Here is a 17,357-nt window from a genome sequence, read left to right as displayed (position 1 = left end):
CAGCTTGACGAGCCACATCACTCCCCCTTTCCCACAGACAGAGACACGACCACGCCCCCATCACCACACAAATGTTTTATAAATAATCTTAGAGATATTTGTTTTGCTAGAGATAAGGTCTTTACCTTATTAATTTACAGAGAAACAGCAGTTTATCTTTCTAGAAGATAACCAATTCTCAAAACTCAACCCCTTATCTTCCCATCATATGCACTTTTCTTCTCCATTCTTAGTATATTTTAGCATATAAGTACATTTTGTAGTTGTTGTTAGTTGTTCTTGTTTATCTTTTTGTAAATAAATACATTTTATTAAAACTGTGTCTTCTTGGGGGCCTGGTTAGCTCAGCGAGTATTGACGCTGACTACCACCCCTGGAGTCGATTTCAAATCTGAGTGACTACAGCCAAGTCTCCTAAGCAACCAAATTGGCCCGGTTGCTAGGGATGGTAGAGTCACATGGGGTAACCTCCTCGTGGTCACGATTAGTGGTTATCGCTCTCAATGGGGTGCTTGGTAAGTTTTGCGTGGATTGCAGAGAGTTGCAAAAGCCTCCACATGCTGTATGTCTCCACCGTGTCATGCACGAGCCATGCAATAAGATGTGCAGATTGACTATCTCAGAAGCGATGGCAACTGAGAAAACTAGGGGATAACATTTGAGGCCAAACCAAAATGATTAATATTTGAAGTGTCATAGAATACTACCTTGCAAGCCAAATTTAGCCCACAGACCGGTAGTTTGAGCTCAGAACATGATGAATCATGAAGGCTCTGAGCGGCTTTATGTGACCAAAATCTGTGATACAGAGTGACCCAGAAGGGGTCAGTGGGGGTTTGGGGATTTTAAGACTGCAGGAGTATCAGGGAATGGCCTGTTACCTGCACTCTCATGATATTGGAAAACACATCAGCCTGTTACACAGCAACAGATTTGGACAGCTCTGCAAAAAAAACAATGTTGTGAAAGTAGTGAATTGTTAGTGTCATATGTGCACTTACTTGTATATGTAGCTCACATTACTGTATAGTAGCATATAGCAGTAAAACCTCTTAATGAAGCAGATGGCCCAGACTTAAACTCACTAAAAAATAACACTAATATTAAGTTCTATTTTTATCTGACATATCTGATATTAGCTGTTGTTTAATATTAAAACCCTAGTTATCATATGTGGGTCAAAAATTATTTTCTTTTCTCTCCTTTATCTTTACATGTAATCACATAAAGGCAATGTTAAAGCAATGTAAAATCATGCTCTGATTTATATTTAGTAAGAAAGTAAACTGTCATATTTTTATACATAGTGATTTACAGTGCAGTTATTACAACGATAGTCCCCCTGGAGTAACCAGATATACCTGAGTCACACACATAGAGTTAACATAGGATTCCATGCTAACAGACGAGGCACCTGGAAGGCTTTCCCAGAAGAGTGGAGGCTGTTACAGCTGTGACGCAGGACCAACACATGGTCCTGGTTTCAACCCATGGTTTCGTAATTAAATGTTCAACATATACATATTGGTGTAGTCTTTGGGTCTCCACATACTTTTAGCAGTGTAGTACACATACAGTATGTTGCCTTCAAGGCACCCTGTGAAGTTCTTGCTAATTCAGAATTTGTAATCCTGATATGTTGTGCATTCCCAAGAGGACTTGAAAATAGGATCAGCCTCAGTTGGCATGGTATTGGACAGCCCACAGACTGTTCACTGAAAATTGTATTCAAACTGCACAAACAAAAATGGCAAAACCTTTCCATAACCGTAAGCTTCAAGTTGATTAGCTGACTTTACAAAATGTCTAGAAGTCAGTGAATATAGGTATTTATTAGTCCACTAGGAAACAATGTATAATTTGCAAGATCTGGCTGCTACAGTGAATGTGTTTGTCAGGTTTGTGACATTAAATGTTTGAAAGATATTTTGTGTTTTGCTTGAAACACTTGTCAGTGCTGTATGGAATGAAGCTACAGATAACTGGGACTATTTGAGACAGATATATTCAAATCGAATTTGGGCTGTCAGTGTGAACAAAACCAAGCATGCCCTAGCACGTGTGTTTGTAAGAAAAGAAAAAGTTAAAATCTCCTACTTCTAAAACTTTGGCATCTAACTTGTTCTCCAAACATGAAAAATACCTCAAATCATGAGACTTGTTGAGGAGAGGACTGCTATTACTTTTATAAGTGATCGGACAATTTTTTTGTCAAGTGAATGATAGAATGGGCTTTAAAAATTCCCTGTGGAAACCCTGGGGTGCTCAGCCATGCTGGGACCAGAATATCGTATATGGAAAATTATGGAAAACTACTCATATTTTCTTCCAATCATGTTTAAATCTAGTTACATTTTTCAAACAAAGTAAACCATTAAATTGGATATTATGATATGTCATTTTAAAACCTTCTGTCTGGCAAAAGCCGTTTTTTTTTTTTTAATTCATCAATTTGACAGATGGTTACAGGAGTGGACATTCACAGAAAACTAAAGATGTCTTGTACTATTGTGCATTAGTTTATGCACAATCTAAACTAATGCACAAACTTTTGTTTTCTGTGAATATCCCTGCTTGTAACATCTGTAACAACTGATGAATGAAAAACACAGGCTAATGTCAGACACTAGGTTTAGGTTTTCAAATTACATATCATAATATACAATTTAATGGTTCACTCTGTTTGATAAAAGGGGTGTGGTTACAATCCAATAAATTTGCATCAAAGTTTTAATTACAATGTCATTACACAACAACAATAACACCAACACCAACAAAAACATATCAAATCAACAGCATTTGAAGATTTTACTGGCTTTGCTTGGCAAATTTGCTTCACAAAATCAGGACAAATAGCATAAATTAATGTTAGTAGAGCCACAAATTCATTCTTTTTACATCTTTTGTCTACCTGCAAAACACAATAAATTAATAAATTAATTCACAAGCGACAAAAAGTTTAACAGAAATGCTTTACAGATAAGTAAACTCAATATTTCTTTTTACATTTTGTCAAAGTAGTTCTTTCTCTCCTGTCCTGATCTGACAAGTCCCCCTAACAAAAAAGTCAACTACAGCTCACACACAAGAATTATATTCACTTACTAGAACTCTCCCATAACATTACATATTTTGTAAAAAAGACACAAAGAAACTAATTTCAGACACTCAACAGTTCATATAAACATGGTAAAGAACTGGTGAGGCCAATGCCAGTGTGAAGTCATCACAGAATTTTTGTTCCAAAAAGTTTAGTAACATAATGGCAGTCTTGTAATGGACATTTTTAATAAACCACTGAACATGAACTGATCTAAATCTAAAGGCCGAAACATACTTGCAGTCTGAACATGATTAAAGCGTGTTCTTGCACTTACCGTGGTAGGAACAAACCTCAGTCCTCTAGGGGGCAATAGAGCAATCATCAAACACCTGTGCCATTAATCTGGATATGTTATATTCTGGTAAATTGCTATAAATATATTGACTTTGACTAACTTGAAGAGCAATATTCTCTTCAAACTTTTGCAGAGCCATGACAGAAGTAGAGAAAACTCACAGTTAAAACAGACAGATCAATAGGTGGTCACAATAGGCTTTGAGCATCCACATTTTTTGGACAATACAACGGATCAGGATACGATGTTATGTGGGAGGGCTTCTTGTTTTAGTAAATAATACATCACAAATAACAAATAATATTACATTCAAAATGTTAAAATATCGTGTCTACTCAATTTCCTGCAACAATAAAACATGCAGTTTTGAAATATGTATTCTTTGTGTTGGGCCAAGATGTCAGAGAGTAACGATTCGACAACAATACAAAACTGTATGTCCTCTCGTCATACAGTTTTGCAGAATTTACCAAACTTGAACTATTGTCTGCTGTGAAACGTGATATTTCTTCACATGGGCTTGCGTTTCTCGAGTTCGGATGTGGTTGAATGGTAGTGAATTGAGCGAAGAGTTGTGTAACCAGGGCTTCCCACTAATCTCAATACAGCGTCCTTTGTAGTAATGTTGAGAATTCAATGCATACTTGTGTTGTGTTATGAATTGTGGTCTGGCACATTTTGGAATGCAACAACGCCCAAAATCAAACTTGCAATGCTAGAAGTACTGTATGTTTTGGCCTTACAGACAATTTATGTAGGGTTTATTTAGGTTTATGAGTATAGATCTCCCACAATCTCATAACTAATTTTTACACTAAATACAAAATGGTTTAGGAATATGAAATTATTAAAAGTAAAAAATGATGTGAAAATGATGTGAAATCGTGAATTTGAAGGTCCCAGCCCACCATAAAATACTGAATGAAATAGCACATTCTCCACAGTCTTTCTCGAATTATTGGAAATTTATAAAGGATAATTCTTGATGGCTTTGGCTTGTCCCTAAACCCAAGCGAGCACATATTATTTAAATACAATTACATGTGTATGGTATGCTTAACCTTTAATAATAATGTTATTTTAGTATTGTCACACATTTTAGTCTTTCGAGAAAATAAATGCCATCAAGCTAATTTCTAAATAATTGGCTCTGTTGCCATATTTTTGCCAACCTGGTTATAGTCTTCCATCCTTGGCTAATTTGTTCAGTCAAACAGATAGTCCCACCCCAGACTTACGCCATTGGTTGAGCCACTAGTTTTCAAACTGCTTCAACAAATAGCATTGTTTAAACCACCAGAGAGCCAGTGTGCTTACACTCTTTAGGCAAGTCAACCTACAAATGGCTTACTTAAGATTTCTCTGCACATTTAAGGTGCTGTAAGCGATTTTAGCATTCTGAAGATTTCGTGTGACTGAGCCGTTGGATTAGCCATGCCCCCTCAGTCCTAAACCCCGTCCTCCAAAAATTATTTTGAGACCAAAACCGAGCAAAAGAGCAGAATTGTTTGTTCCTGTGGCTTTCGAATTCAACAGTGGCACAACAGCACCCTCAACTGACAAACATTATGAATCATAGCCTCATAGATCCGCTTCAAATACAACACTATGAGAACGAGCAAAATTATTGACAGGTGAAAAGTGCCAATATGCTTGGTATGCGGACACATATTTGTTTGATGTTTACAAAGTCTACAGCTGACACAGAGACCTGTGAGATATCTTAGGACACTTATTTCATTCTTATCTTTAAAGGAGTATGACAATTTCTTTGCATACTTTTCCACAAAAAAATCGCTTACAGCACCTTTAAATTTTAAACTTATTTTAACATTGAAAAAACACATCACCTGAAATGAATTTCAAATCCCTACTATATGCAAATCTGTTGAAACAATCCTGACTGATCATTGATTATTCTGTACTGTTTAAGGTGCCATCTTAAACATGCACCCTCTAAGTGTCTTGACCTTCCACTAATATCCATAGACATAGATAAGCATGGCTGCTATGATTTATAGCCACAGCTGCTTGCATTACCCAGCCATTTTGCTGGAGCCAATTGACTGACTGAAAGGACATGAGGTTTATTTTAACCTCTCTTACCATTAGTAAATGTGAAAATCTTTATATTAGAAAGCCATTTGCTCTATCGCCTGAAATAAAACCGCAATGAGAGCAAACAGTAACAATAATACATCTAATAATTGTAAGTGATTTCAAAATAAACTGTCCATACATCCCTCTTCTGTCAGATAATAAAAACACATTGGCTTGAGATATTTCAACAAATCGGATGTGTTGCTATACAATATAATATGACTAGCATATTTCTTGGGTTTTGCATATGTGTGTTTTGTTGTCTGTTTGCTCTAGCCTATTTTGTAGTGACAGCCAGGAAAGCTTTGTGTTTCAGGGAGATGTGTTATATAGACAACTCCAACTGATTCCATTTAGTCATATTATGCCCATTCAGACTGCATGCAAAGTAAGGGATTGCCCACTGGATACTTTGAAATGCATATCTGGTGTCAATATAACAGGGAATGAGCGACGAACATCTGTTAGGTCTATTTTCTAATGTCTAATATCCAAAGCGACTAAACGTGCAGACTTGTTTGCTGTTCTGCCCAGTTTCCAAGAGACTGCTCTAAATACGAATGTCAACAGGTCATAGATAACTAAAGTGACTCCATTTTCACTTAAACCAAAAGAATGCAACTACACCATTTCACACTGACCACATATGGTTCTCGGCTCACAATCATACAGAGCAAGTAGCCAAAGTGAGGTTGCATAGGACTTTTAAAAAGTTTAAGAGGTTTAACATGCCTTGCATGACAGTCCTGGAAGTTCAGTGGGGGTTTTGTCCTCCAAATTCTAAATAAATGGGATATATGGCTTTTGTCCATTTCATCGCAATTTTGTCCCAGGTACATCAGTTTGGATCCAAATATTCTCCAAATAACAGTGTTACAGTATGAGAGCATTTTGGGTGACGTGAAGGAACATATTCAGTGTTCCCACTCTTTGCCAGTGTATGACCATTTGAACATCAAGACTTGATGCCTTTCAATGGCTCGGTTGACTGTCGCACATCTGTCCATTCCTGCATGGTGTTCTGAAGGGCCTGTGTCTTCTCTTTATCCACTTGGACGTAGTCCACTTTTTCATCCGAGGTCACTGAAGAAGTTGATGGCTAAAGGAAAGATGAAGATATGTAAAGATTTTGCAAGGATGTGAGGTGGTAAACACAACTGCAAAAACCATTCTGTGAGAAAATGTCTCTGATAGGTTGCAAAAGAATACGCTCTTTATTAGGGGCCCAAGCACCTAATATTGTATATATCATGTTTTGGATGCTGGTCCCTATGGGATGCTGGCATCCCCACCAGGCCTCTTCACTAGCTTACCCAGCAAGCTCTTGATCAATCAGCTTCATGAGAAAGACCATCATGGTGGATCAGCGTCACCAGCACAAAACCAGCAATCACCAGCCTAAATGAGCATGGTCATGGCTGGTCATGGAGTGATGGCTTTAATTACAGTGTTACAGGGTTACCTTTCTGTGTGGACCAGGTGAGCCAGGCTGAAAGTCCAGAGCCAAATAGTCCACATTACCACAATTCCTGGGTGCAGGACTGTTGGTACCACTCATTGCTGGGGAGGTAGATGCTGGGTTTTGCTGAGGAACATTAAATGAAGGACAAAAACAGCATGCCAATTGAGAAATTACTGTCATACAAAACTATAACATATTAAAAAAAAATGGCATATTCAAAAATGTCACCTTTAGGGGTACAGCTTGCCACTAGGGCTGTACCCTCAAAAGTACATCCACTGTGACTTCGGTAGCACTTTAGTTTACAGTATTGTTCTACATTTACGTACTATATAATTACTTGGTACTAATCCCAACCCTAACCTTAAAGGAATAGTTCACCCAAAAATGAAAATTCTCTCAGAATTGACTCACCCTTATGCCATCCCAGATGTGTATGACAGTCTTTCATCTGCTGAACATTTTTAGAAGAATTTCTCAGCTCTTTTGATCCATTCAAAGCAAGTGAATTGGTGCCAACATTTTGAAGTTAAACAAATTACATAATTCATCATAAAAGAAATATATAAGACTCCAGCGGTTCAATCAATGTCTTCAGAAGTGATATGACAGGTGTGTGTGAGAAACAGATCATTTTCACATTCGACTTCTCGTGATTTTGGTGATTCACAAACTTCATGCATATTGAAGTTCTACGGGGCAGGGAGAAGAATTTCAAGCAAAACAAAAGACATAAATATTGATCTGTTTCTCACCCATATCACATCACTTCTGAATATATGGATTAAACCACTGGAGTCATATGGATTACTTTTATGATGCCTTTATGTGCTTTATGGAGTGTAAAAAGTGTGGCACCCATTCACTTGCATTGTATGGACCTACAGAGCTGAAATATTCTTCTAATAACATCATTTGTGTTCTGCTGAAGAAAGAAAGTCATACACATATGGGATGGCATGAGGGTGAGTAAATGATGAGAGAATTTTCATTTTTCATCTCTTTAACACATAACAAGTACAGTACATATAGTTACATAATATTTGGGTACACAATAAGTATACTGAAAGTACACACACTGTCGAATAAATTGCAACCATACATTCTTTACACCTTCAGGTACCAATGAGGGTAGTGCCCGAGTGACAAGCTGTTAGCCCTAAAGGTAAACTTTTTACACATTTCTTCTGACAGTGTGTTTTAAAATAATGGCAATTGTCACATTAAAGCCAGTTCCACACATCCTGAATGGGCAAAGTACTAAGCTTTATGTTTGGCCCTCACCATTGCCACATAGTTCTCCTCACTGTCTGCAGAATCAGTGCTGGTGATGCTCTGTGTGGAGATGGGCCGACAGTGCTGTGATGAGATGGAATTCATGGGCCTGTACAATAAAGCAAAGCTAATCACTCAACATGTTCTCCAAAGCCAAGTGTAGCTGACCAAAAATTGAGACTGTAAGGTGAAAATAAGCTTTATTTTGTCAAGGTTTTGCTCTTCAACCCAATCTACCTGGGAAGGAACTGACGTGAACAAACAAAACTAGATCATTTCCATTGTAATCAACTAAGCTGACAACAAAGTGGAACAGTAGTTTAGTCTAGCGTATACACAAGCATATGCCGTATACCCACCTATTTTTCTAAAGATTTTGTGTATGCTAACCTAAAATGAGTAATGATACATATCAAAGGCCGCCGGAACTTTTCAAGCAACTAGGGCGATGCCACAGCACCTTTGAATGAATTCTGGATTTGTTATATTTTAAAAAGTGTACAGAGATTCTCAGAGTGCTGACCTGAAGGCACTGGAAAAATAGACAGTCTGATTCAGCTGAACAACCAATGAGAACATTTGTTTTAGCCAGGATGGGATATTTTTCTACCAGTCATATTCTCCAAGAGCAAATATATTTAACATATTTATGAATTTTAATAATATATTCACAGTATGCCCACCTCTTCAGCCCCCTTCTACACCACTGCAGAGGAGGTCTATAACACCCAGAGAAAGCTATCCATTAGCATTCCCATTTCTAGCAACCATCTTGAGTTGTGACGTTAAAAGCAGCAGAAAGGAAAGATTAAGTAAATATTTTATATACTGTAAGTACATTTCACAATTTAAAGAACCTATCTTAAAGAAATTTTGCCCTGGTAATAATATAATAAAATATTTGCAAATTATATGTCACTTGCAAAAAATAATAATAATAATAATAATAATAATAATAATAATAAAAAAAAAAATATATATATATATATATATATATATATATATATATATATATATATATATTTTATATTTTTTTTTTTATTTAAGTGTTAGTCAATGGAGATTGCTTTTTTTTGAGTCCAGATGGTGTAATTACAACATCTACCAGCACGGGCAAACTGGGCAATGCTAAGATCCACTGCAAGTACCCAACTTTGCTACTTTTCTTTTCTTTTTTTCTTCTTTTTTTATTTCATTTTAATAATTTTTACATTTTGCAATTTATTGCTTTTTTTATTATTATTTCTTGTTTATGGTTTTAAAATTAATTGTATCTTGTATTCTCTTAATAATTTTTATGTAAAGCACAGAATTGCAGTTGTGTATGAAATGTGCAATAGAAATAAACTTGCAATGCCTACAACTGCAGTGTAGTCAGCTTTGTAGAATTTAATGGGAGTGATCTACTTTTGTTGTGTTTCAGTGAATCCCCTCACCTCTTGTGTAGATTGGGTTTTAGTTGAACTGTTTTAAATGATTAAAGTAGCTTTGAATGATTGTATTGCAAAACAATCTTTTCTAAATGCGAGAAAGCACTCACATTGGTCTGGTCCAAGACATGGTGATGGGGCTCTTGAAGGGAAGTTCATCAATGATGCCATTGTTCCTCAAGTCAAGAGGTGTTGGTTTTGCTGCAGACAGAGAAACAATTACAGTTACAGTTTTACTGTTAAATTCTATAATCTTTCCATTCCCTCCAAAGACGCAGGAAAGATGTCAGAATTTATCCAAAGATAAAATACACTGCCTAGCCAAAAACAAAACGTTTCATACTCTAATGTTTAGTTGGACCGCCTTTAGCTTTGATTACGGCATGCATTCGTCATGGCATTTTTTAGACAACCTTATGCAATGTCACAACATTTATTTCCATCCCAAATTGAATAAATGTTTGGCCAAGATCTTGTTTTGATGACTGGAAAGTCAAACTGCTCTGTAAAGTATTATGCACATCCCAAAGACTTCCAATGGGGTTGTGGTCAGGATGCTGTGGTGGCCAATTCATGCTCCCTGAACCACTCTTTCAAATTTGAGACAATGCCATGAATCTTGGCAATGTCATCCTGGAATATGCCCATGCCATCAGGGAAGAAAAACTCCATTGATGGTATAACCTGTTCATTCAGTACATTCAGAGAGTCAGCTGACATTTTATTGCCACATAACGTTGCTGGGCTTACATAGGGCTTGCATGACTCCTCGTCTATACAGGTCAAGTCGCTCCCAGAAAAGTTGCCGCGTTAATGTCTGTCTTATTTAAAAGGTTTAATATCCACCTCCACTTTTTAAACACCAACAGATAATTCCAAATGATGTCCGTCATTTTGATAGATAAAACATGAAAAAAATATTTTTTACCATAGCTCCTCAAATCTTTATTGTCTTTATTTATACGTGCAGCTTCTATATCTCCTTGCGTGCACTTAGGAGAGAGCACGCAAGCAGCGGAAATGAGGTGATGCGGGTGACGAAACATGTACTTTTGACAGATTTATTTGGCTGCGTTGATAAACAGACAAAATGTACACTGTAAATGTCCGCAGCGCTTTGCTTCGTGGTTCCCTCATGCTTTAAAAATAAATTTTTCACTTTAGCCGAATTCCAAACATATTTAAACTTAAATATAGAGGATACAGTGTGTGGATTGATGAATTTTTCATATAAAAAGTGCAACTGCAATCATGTGATCGACAAAAGGTCTTGCTCCTCCCAATTATTTAATTGTCATCTGAACGCATGAGTTTTATCACAGAGGAGCAATGAAAATATACTTTTACAGATGTCACCCTCATTAATAATTGCCGTACGAATAGGCCTATAGACTTACTTTTTCCCATCTGAATCATTCAAGTCTGTGTTTTTCTCACACTACCTCTGTGAAAAATTTCAAAGCAAATGATCTACTGTTTTTCAGCTAAATGGCTAATGCAAATGTCTGTGACTTTTTTGATTGAGTTTTCACAACACTTCTCCTTATTAATTTTGACCAGCATATACTACAGTTAAAATCGTACCAACATTTTATACCTGACAACCTTCTTTCTACAAAATGTGCTTCAAAAGTGTGCTTGGGCTTTATTATTTTTAAATAACCGCCTCTTGCTTTTATTATTTTATCTAATGCAATGACATTAAAACACTGACAAATGCAAAATTTTCTTGGTCCACTGTAATCACAAAATCTGGTGACAATGCCCCCTACCTGTCCTGTTGGGTTTAAGGTTGCGATTGATTGGTGGAGGTGTGACATCACTTAGTCGGCCAGGCCGGAGACATAATGAAGCTGTACTGGCCTTCCTGGTGGGCAACGTTGCTGAAAATCCTGGGAAATCAAAATGGTGAGGGCCTGGGCTCATGGGAATGTAATTATTTTTGGGACTGTCAGCGAGGGCAGCACTGAGAAGGGATGAGGATGAGCCAGGATTCATGGGCATATAGTTATCCTCAGAGCCGGCACTGTCAGAGCGGGTCAATGTGGCTTTAGTTCTCTGTGAAAGAGAGAAGAACAATCCAGCTAACACAGCTTTCAAATAAGTGTTGGAAACCACTGAGACACACAATTTGTTCTATTGTTGTTTGAAAAGACTTGTTATTGTCAGTCTGTGGCTCTATGAGTTATGTGGTAATTTTCAGGAAACTGTGCCATTAGTGTGCCATATGTGACCCCATGACTCACATATATTGAGCTCAATTATGTTATTTGAAAGACTCTGTTTAGTATGTAACATAAAATGTTATTTGTCAAAATACTTAAATTATCAACCAATCTCTGCACCTAAATTCAGCACAATTAAATGTTAATGGGTTAAATGAAATGAAATTCAAATTTGGCTTTAATTGAAACTAAAATACAGAGTGTCTATCTGCAACATGGTGTAAATAGCATCTGCCACACAGTGCAGCTATTTTCATCCCAATAGTGATGTCTAGTCTGGTGAAACCACAGGAATATACAGCAAACTATAGACAATAGGTGTCTAGGGCTGGGACATTGCGTCGACGTCATCGATGACGTCGACGCAAAAAATACGTCGACGCAATATATGCGCGTCGACTCATCGGACCCAAAACAAAGATGGCGGCGCAGAAGTGCAAGGCGGCATGCACTCGTTCCTCTAAAGTATGGGAATTCTTTAATTTAAAAGGAAACAATTCCGTGATATGTCGTCTTTGCAAAATGGAGATGGCCTTCCATTCTAGCACCACGGCAATGCACCAGCATTTGAAGAGGCGCCACCCGGGAGCAGCTGCAGATGACAGAGCACCGTAAGTTTTTTTTCAACTCCCCACTTTGCACTCGATGTGGAGTAGGCTATAATACGTTGTCGACACCTAAAGTTTTCGCTTATAGCTATTAATAATGCGCTTATAGCTATGAATGAATGTCGTGAAAAATACATAGAGGACACTGACAATGCGCTGACAGACAGGACCAAGCAGGTAACATTTAATAAAGTCTCAACTTTCAAATTTGGTCATTCAAAGAAAATTAAACCATAAATAGGCCTTCTATTTTGTGGCTCTTTAATGTGTCGTGACAGACTGCCTCAGTTAAAGCTGCTCGTGAACCGATCAGCTTTTCCTTGGTTAATTTATAGCATCAAATAGGCTAAACATGAATGTAGCCTACATCAGAAGGACTGTTGTTTTAACCGCGGAAAGATGTCAGTACATTAGCCTACAATCCATTATTCAAATTCAAATCTACCGACATTAATCTTCTCTCTCCTGACTACTTTGTCGGACAAAAATGGCGTATTATGATTGATTGATCAGATCGCCAGTCAATCAAACTCCCGGCAAATGTTTTTTTTTTTTTTACATTTTATACACCCCCACCCCCGATGAAACCGGTATTACCGGTGTTGTCACAAGTCGATTAATCGAATCGAAATCAAATCGGACTGAAAAAAAGGAATCGTTAGATTAATCGATGCATCGAAAAAATAAATCGCTAGATTAATCGTTTAAAAAATAATCGTTTATCCCAGCCCTATAGGTGTCGCTGCTGTGACGTGGGGTATAAAGACAAACCGTCACTTGTGTGTAGATTGCATCACTGTATTACTATAGTTATATTGTAGTAACCATGTTTTTTGTCAGAAACCATAGTTTTAAAGCAATTAACCATGGTGTAAGTGCAGTAATATGGTGCTAATATAGTAACCATAGTTAAATTGGTTACTGTAAATTTACAACAAAATACCATGATGAAACAATGGTTACTGTGATAAAACCAAAGTTATTTTTTCTAAGGTAAGGTTAGTGTTAGCTTTAGGAGTAGGGGTTAATGTAATGTCTGTGGGACTCTAAATAAAAACAATTAAAATTATAAGTTTATTAACTCCAGACATATTGAGATAGAGTTTGCAGGGCTTAGGGTTAGTAATGATACATAACTACTGCTATTTAGCAAGGCTGTATGACATATGCAAATGTGGAGGTAAACCCATTTTTTACTACTAATTAGAATTTCCCTTTCACAGGTTCACTGTAATCTGTGTCAGTAGGGGTGACTCTATGGGAACACTTCCCAGGTGTTATGATACCTGAAGCCTGTATAGAATTACAGCAATGAATTGGCTGATGACCCAAAGCACCACCTCTCAGAGGGCAATGACCTCTCATTGGTGCCTTATAACGGCATGCTTGCGTCATTTCTCCGCATTGAGTCTGTTGGAGCATTCTTATTATCTGAGTTCTGTGTCGCCATTGGCTTGCGTTGAAGTGAGATCTTCTTGTTGAGCGGAAATGCTAGACTAGAGGATTTGTAAAGAATAGCTTAGTATATTTGAGCATATTTTCACTACTGATTCTTGGCTTACAGTGAGCTTATATTGTATTACAACATTGTATGTTTTTTCATTAGTAGGCCTACTGAACACATGATTATAATGTGGAGGCCAATTGTGATTTTGGCAAAACTAGAGCGAGGGCACCATCTTCTGGTCAATTCATGCATCTCCACTCTAGGATCAGGTGTACAAAATGTTTATGTTTATGATTAATGAATTCAGTCTCTCATGCATATTGGGGCTCCTCCTAATCTAAGAGGATTGCCCCACTCAAAGAGAGACAGGCTTTTTCAGACAGTATTTAATCGCAAAAAACATGTAGACTGGCTTGTGTCAATATATCTGAAAGATGCTTACTGCATTCTCAGATTATTGAGCACTCTAATTTACATTCATGACATGTATTAATGCTGCACTAGCTATCATTATATTGGTGATTGGTTGGTGTTAGCCTACTCAGCACAGTTGTTTGCAATCCTTTTACATGCAGAAGCTGGCTCAGTCCACTCTATTATGGCCTCATGGTACACTTATGTTCTGGGCCAGACCTTCTCTCAAGACCCGGGGAGTGGAGTTTAAACCCTCAAGTTGTGAGTCAGATCAAAATGGGTCAGATTTGGTAGGACCGATGTGGAGGACTAGGTTCTATTTCTGAAGAACTGCTTAATATTAAGACCTTGCTGCTTTGTGCATTAGCGATGTTTTGGCGAGTTGGGGACTTGCATGCCTTCTCAATTAGTTCTTCTTGGTTTTTACTTTGGAACAAGCTTGTCTAAGGTTATTTTAAGACAGAGAATGTGGCATTTCGCTCACAGGTCATCATGCTGCACTCTTTTTCTCCTCCACCTTTTCAGTCGGCTGTGGACAAAATGTTGCATAATTTATGCCCGGTTAGGGCATAATGTGTTTTTATTGACCATACTAGCCAGTGACGCAAGTCTGAACAGATGTTTATCTGTTTTGGTGGTCGTCATAGGGGTTTGGCCATCCCAAAACAGAGCCTGTCACACTGGGTGCATTGGGTTCATGCTTTTGAGCTTTGCGATTTACTTGTGCCCATGGGTGTCAGGACCAGCTCTACGAGGATGTGAAAGTATACGGTTCCCAAAGTATCAGGAAATTATGTAGCTTCAAGTGAAGTTTTGAAATAGCACGTCTTTGTACATAGGTAACCTTGGTCCCTGAAAAAGAAACAAGATGCTGGGTAGCCACACTTCCTTATTGGGTGTTCGAGTCTCTTGGCAGAAATTTAAGTAGATTATGAAGTCACCTATGACTTGACCCTCTAAGGGGCAGTGGTTCCTGTCATCAACCAATGCATTGCTGTGATTCTTTACAGGCTTCAGGTACCATCACACCAGGTGTTCCGTGAGCTACAGAGTCATTCTGATTCTGGTACCCAAATATCTATAGTGATTACAGCACTGGTACTTCAGGTCTGAGATGCAAATATGATATCACATTTTCAGGCAAATGTGTCTCTATTTACTGAGAATGACCCTATGTAGAAACATAGAAATGTTGGAAGCTACTTTACCAGATAAGAGCTGAAACCATCATTGACAGACTCCACTGACTGACCAGAGTTATTGAAATAAACTGGCCGCTGGTGACTGCTGGTCTCAAAAGAGGATCCTAAAACAGAGTATGAGAGGGTATGAAAAAAAAACATGTTATATCAAAAATGCGAGCCAAGTAATTCATGATTAATTCTGGAATCTTGTTTAAATAAAGCTTGTAAATGTTTATTTTTTTCACATATAAAATTTTTAAAATTTTTACTTGCAAGTATAATGATAAATAAATATGTTTGATTTAAATATATATAAATACTAACATATTAGAACACACACACACACACACACATATATATATATATATATATATATATATATATATATATATATATATATATATATATATATATATATATATATATATATATATGTGCACTGATCAGCTGCAACCACCTGCCAAAACAGTGCCAACCCTATTCTTCTCACCACAATTGTACAGAGCGGTTATCTGAGTTACTAGACTTTGTAGTGTTCAAACCAGTCTTGAAAGTCTCTGTTGAACTCTCTCATCAACAAGGCATTTCTGCCCAAAGAACTGCTGCTCACTGGATGTTTTTTTGTTTTTGCACCATTCTGATTAAATTCTAGAGACTGTTGTGCTTGAAAATCCCAGGAGATCGGCATTTACAGAAATACTCAAACCAGCCAAGCACAAACAATCATGACATGATACAAATCACTGAGATCAAATTTTTTCCCATTCTTATGGTTGATATGAACATTAACTGAAGCTCCTGACCCATATCTGCATGATGTTATGCACTGCACTTCTGTCACACGATTGGCTTATTAGATAAAAAGTCTGGGGGCCTTAGTCGGATGCCTATCTTTGCCTAGTGCTAAATCCGCCCCTGATCTCTGAATGATATTATGAGATGTGGGTTGGCGCTGTTTTGGCGGCACCAGGGGGACCTACACAATATTAGGTCGGTGGTTTTAATGTTGTGGTTGATCAGTGTATATGTATATATACATACACACACACACATATATATATATATATATATATATATATACTACAAATCAACACTGGTTACTAACTAGCTATCACATTTTAAGTGATAGCTAAATTTTGTCTTTTTTTTTGCAATCTTTTTACCATTTCTGGTGTGTTTTTTTCTGTATTTATTTTAATAAAACTCTTAACCAAGAATTGTATTAATATATTTATTTAATTTGTATCAAACTCAGCACTGTGCTTGTGCCCCTCCATTATAGACAGCATGCCAAATCTGTTTACTTAAATGCACTTCAAGATTATGTGAATCGCTAAACAAATGAATAAGCATTTTAAACTATTTTCAGGCGTTTTACAACAATTGTGGGCCTCAAAACATAAAACAACAGATGGTTTGACCTCGTGAGGTGGACAAACAACATTTTCTGAAGGTTATGCACTGAATTTCACTCATTTCACTGAATCAAAATAGGACTTAACCATGACAAAAATGTATAATAAGCCATATTTTGTACCCTATTTATGTAAAGTGCTTACACACAATGGACAAATGCATTACTCTATTGCCTCCCAATTTGCCTCTTTGTGAACATGGCTACTAAGCACAGGTGTGGGAATCAGGCAAGGATGGTCAAAAGGTCACTTCCTGTTCCTACAGACACACTAGTCTGGCCTTGCTGAGCAAAGGGGCACTAGGAAATCACTCAGTTGTGTCTGATAGTTTTTTTAGTTTTTTTTTGCTGCTTATCAGGCCGGAACACGTTGTTCTGGTGCTGCATGTATGGCTTGAAT

General features: G+C 37.3%; 1 protein-coding gene across 1 annotated transcript in view; it reads right to left on the bottom strand.

Annotated features, from left to right (window-relative positions):
- Positions 1 to 2,727: 2,727 nt before the first annotated feature.
- LOC127632207 (GRB2-associated-binding protein 2-like) overlaps positions 2,728 to 17,357 on the bottom strand; it is a 118,871-nt gene continuing 104,241 nt past the window's right edge. The window contains exons 5-10 of the mRNA XM_052110814.1: positions 15,568 to 15,665; positions 11,438 to 11,723; positions 9,776 to 9,866; positions 8,245 to 8,344; positions 6,961 to 7,083; positions 2,728 to 6,597 (exon numbers count right to left, since the gene is read on the bottom strand). Of these exons, the coding sequence (XP_051966774.1) occupies positions 6,454 to 6,597; positions 6,961 to 7,083; positions 8,245 to 8,344; positions 9,776 to 9,866; positions 11,438 to 11,723; positions 15,568 to 15,665 (842 nt within the window). The 3' untranslated portion in view covers positions 2,728 to 6,453. The remainder of the gene's footprint in view (positions 6,598 to 6,960; positions 7,084 to 8,244; positions 8,345 to 9,775; positions 9,867 to 11,437; positions 11,724 to 15,567; positions 15,666 to 17,357) is intronic.

The sequence above is a fragment of the Xyrauchen texanus genome, chromosome 38 (assembly GCF_025860055.1).
Source record: "Xyrauchen texanus isolate HMW12.3.18 chromosome 38, RBS_HiC_50CHRs, whole genome shotgun sequence".
Taxonomy (NCBI): Eukaryota; Metazoa; Chordata; class Actinopteri; order Cypriniformes; family Catostomidae; genus Xyrauchen; species Xyrauchen texanus.
This window is presented reverse-complemented; position numbering and strand designations above follow the sequence as displayed.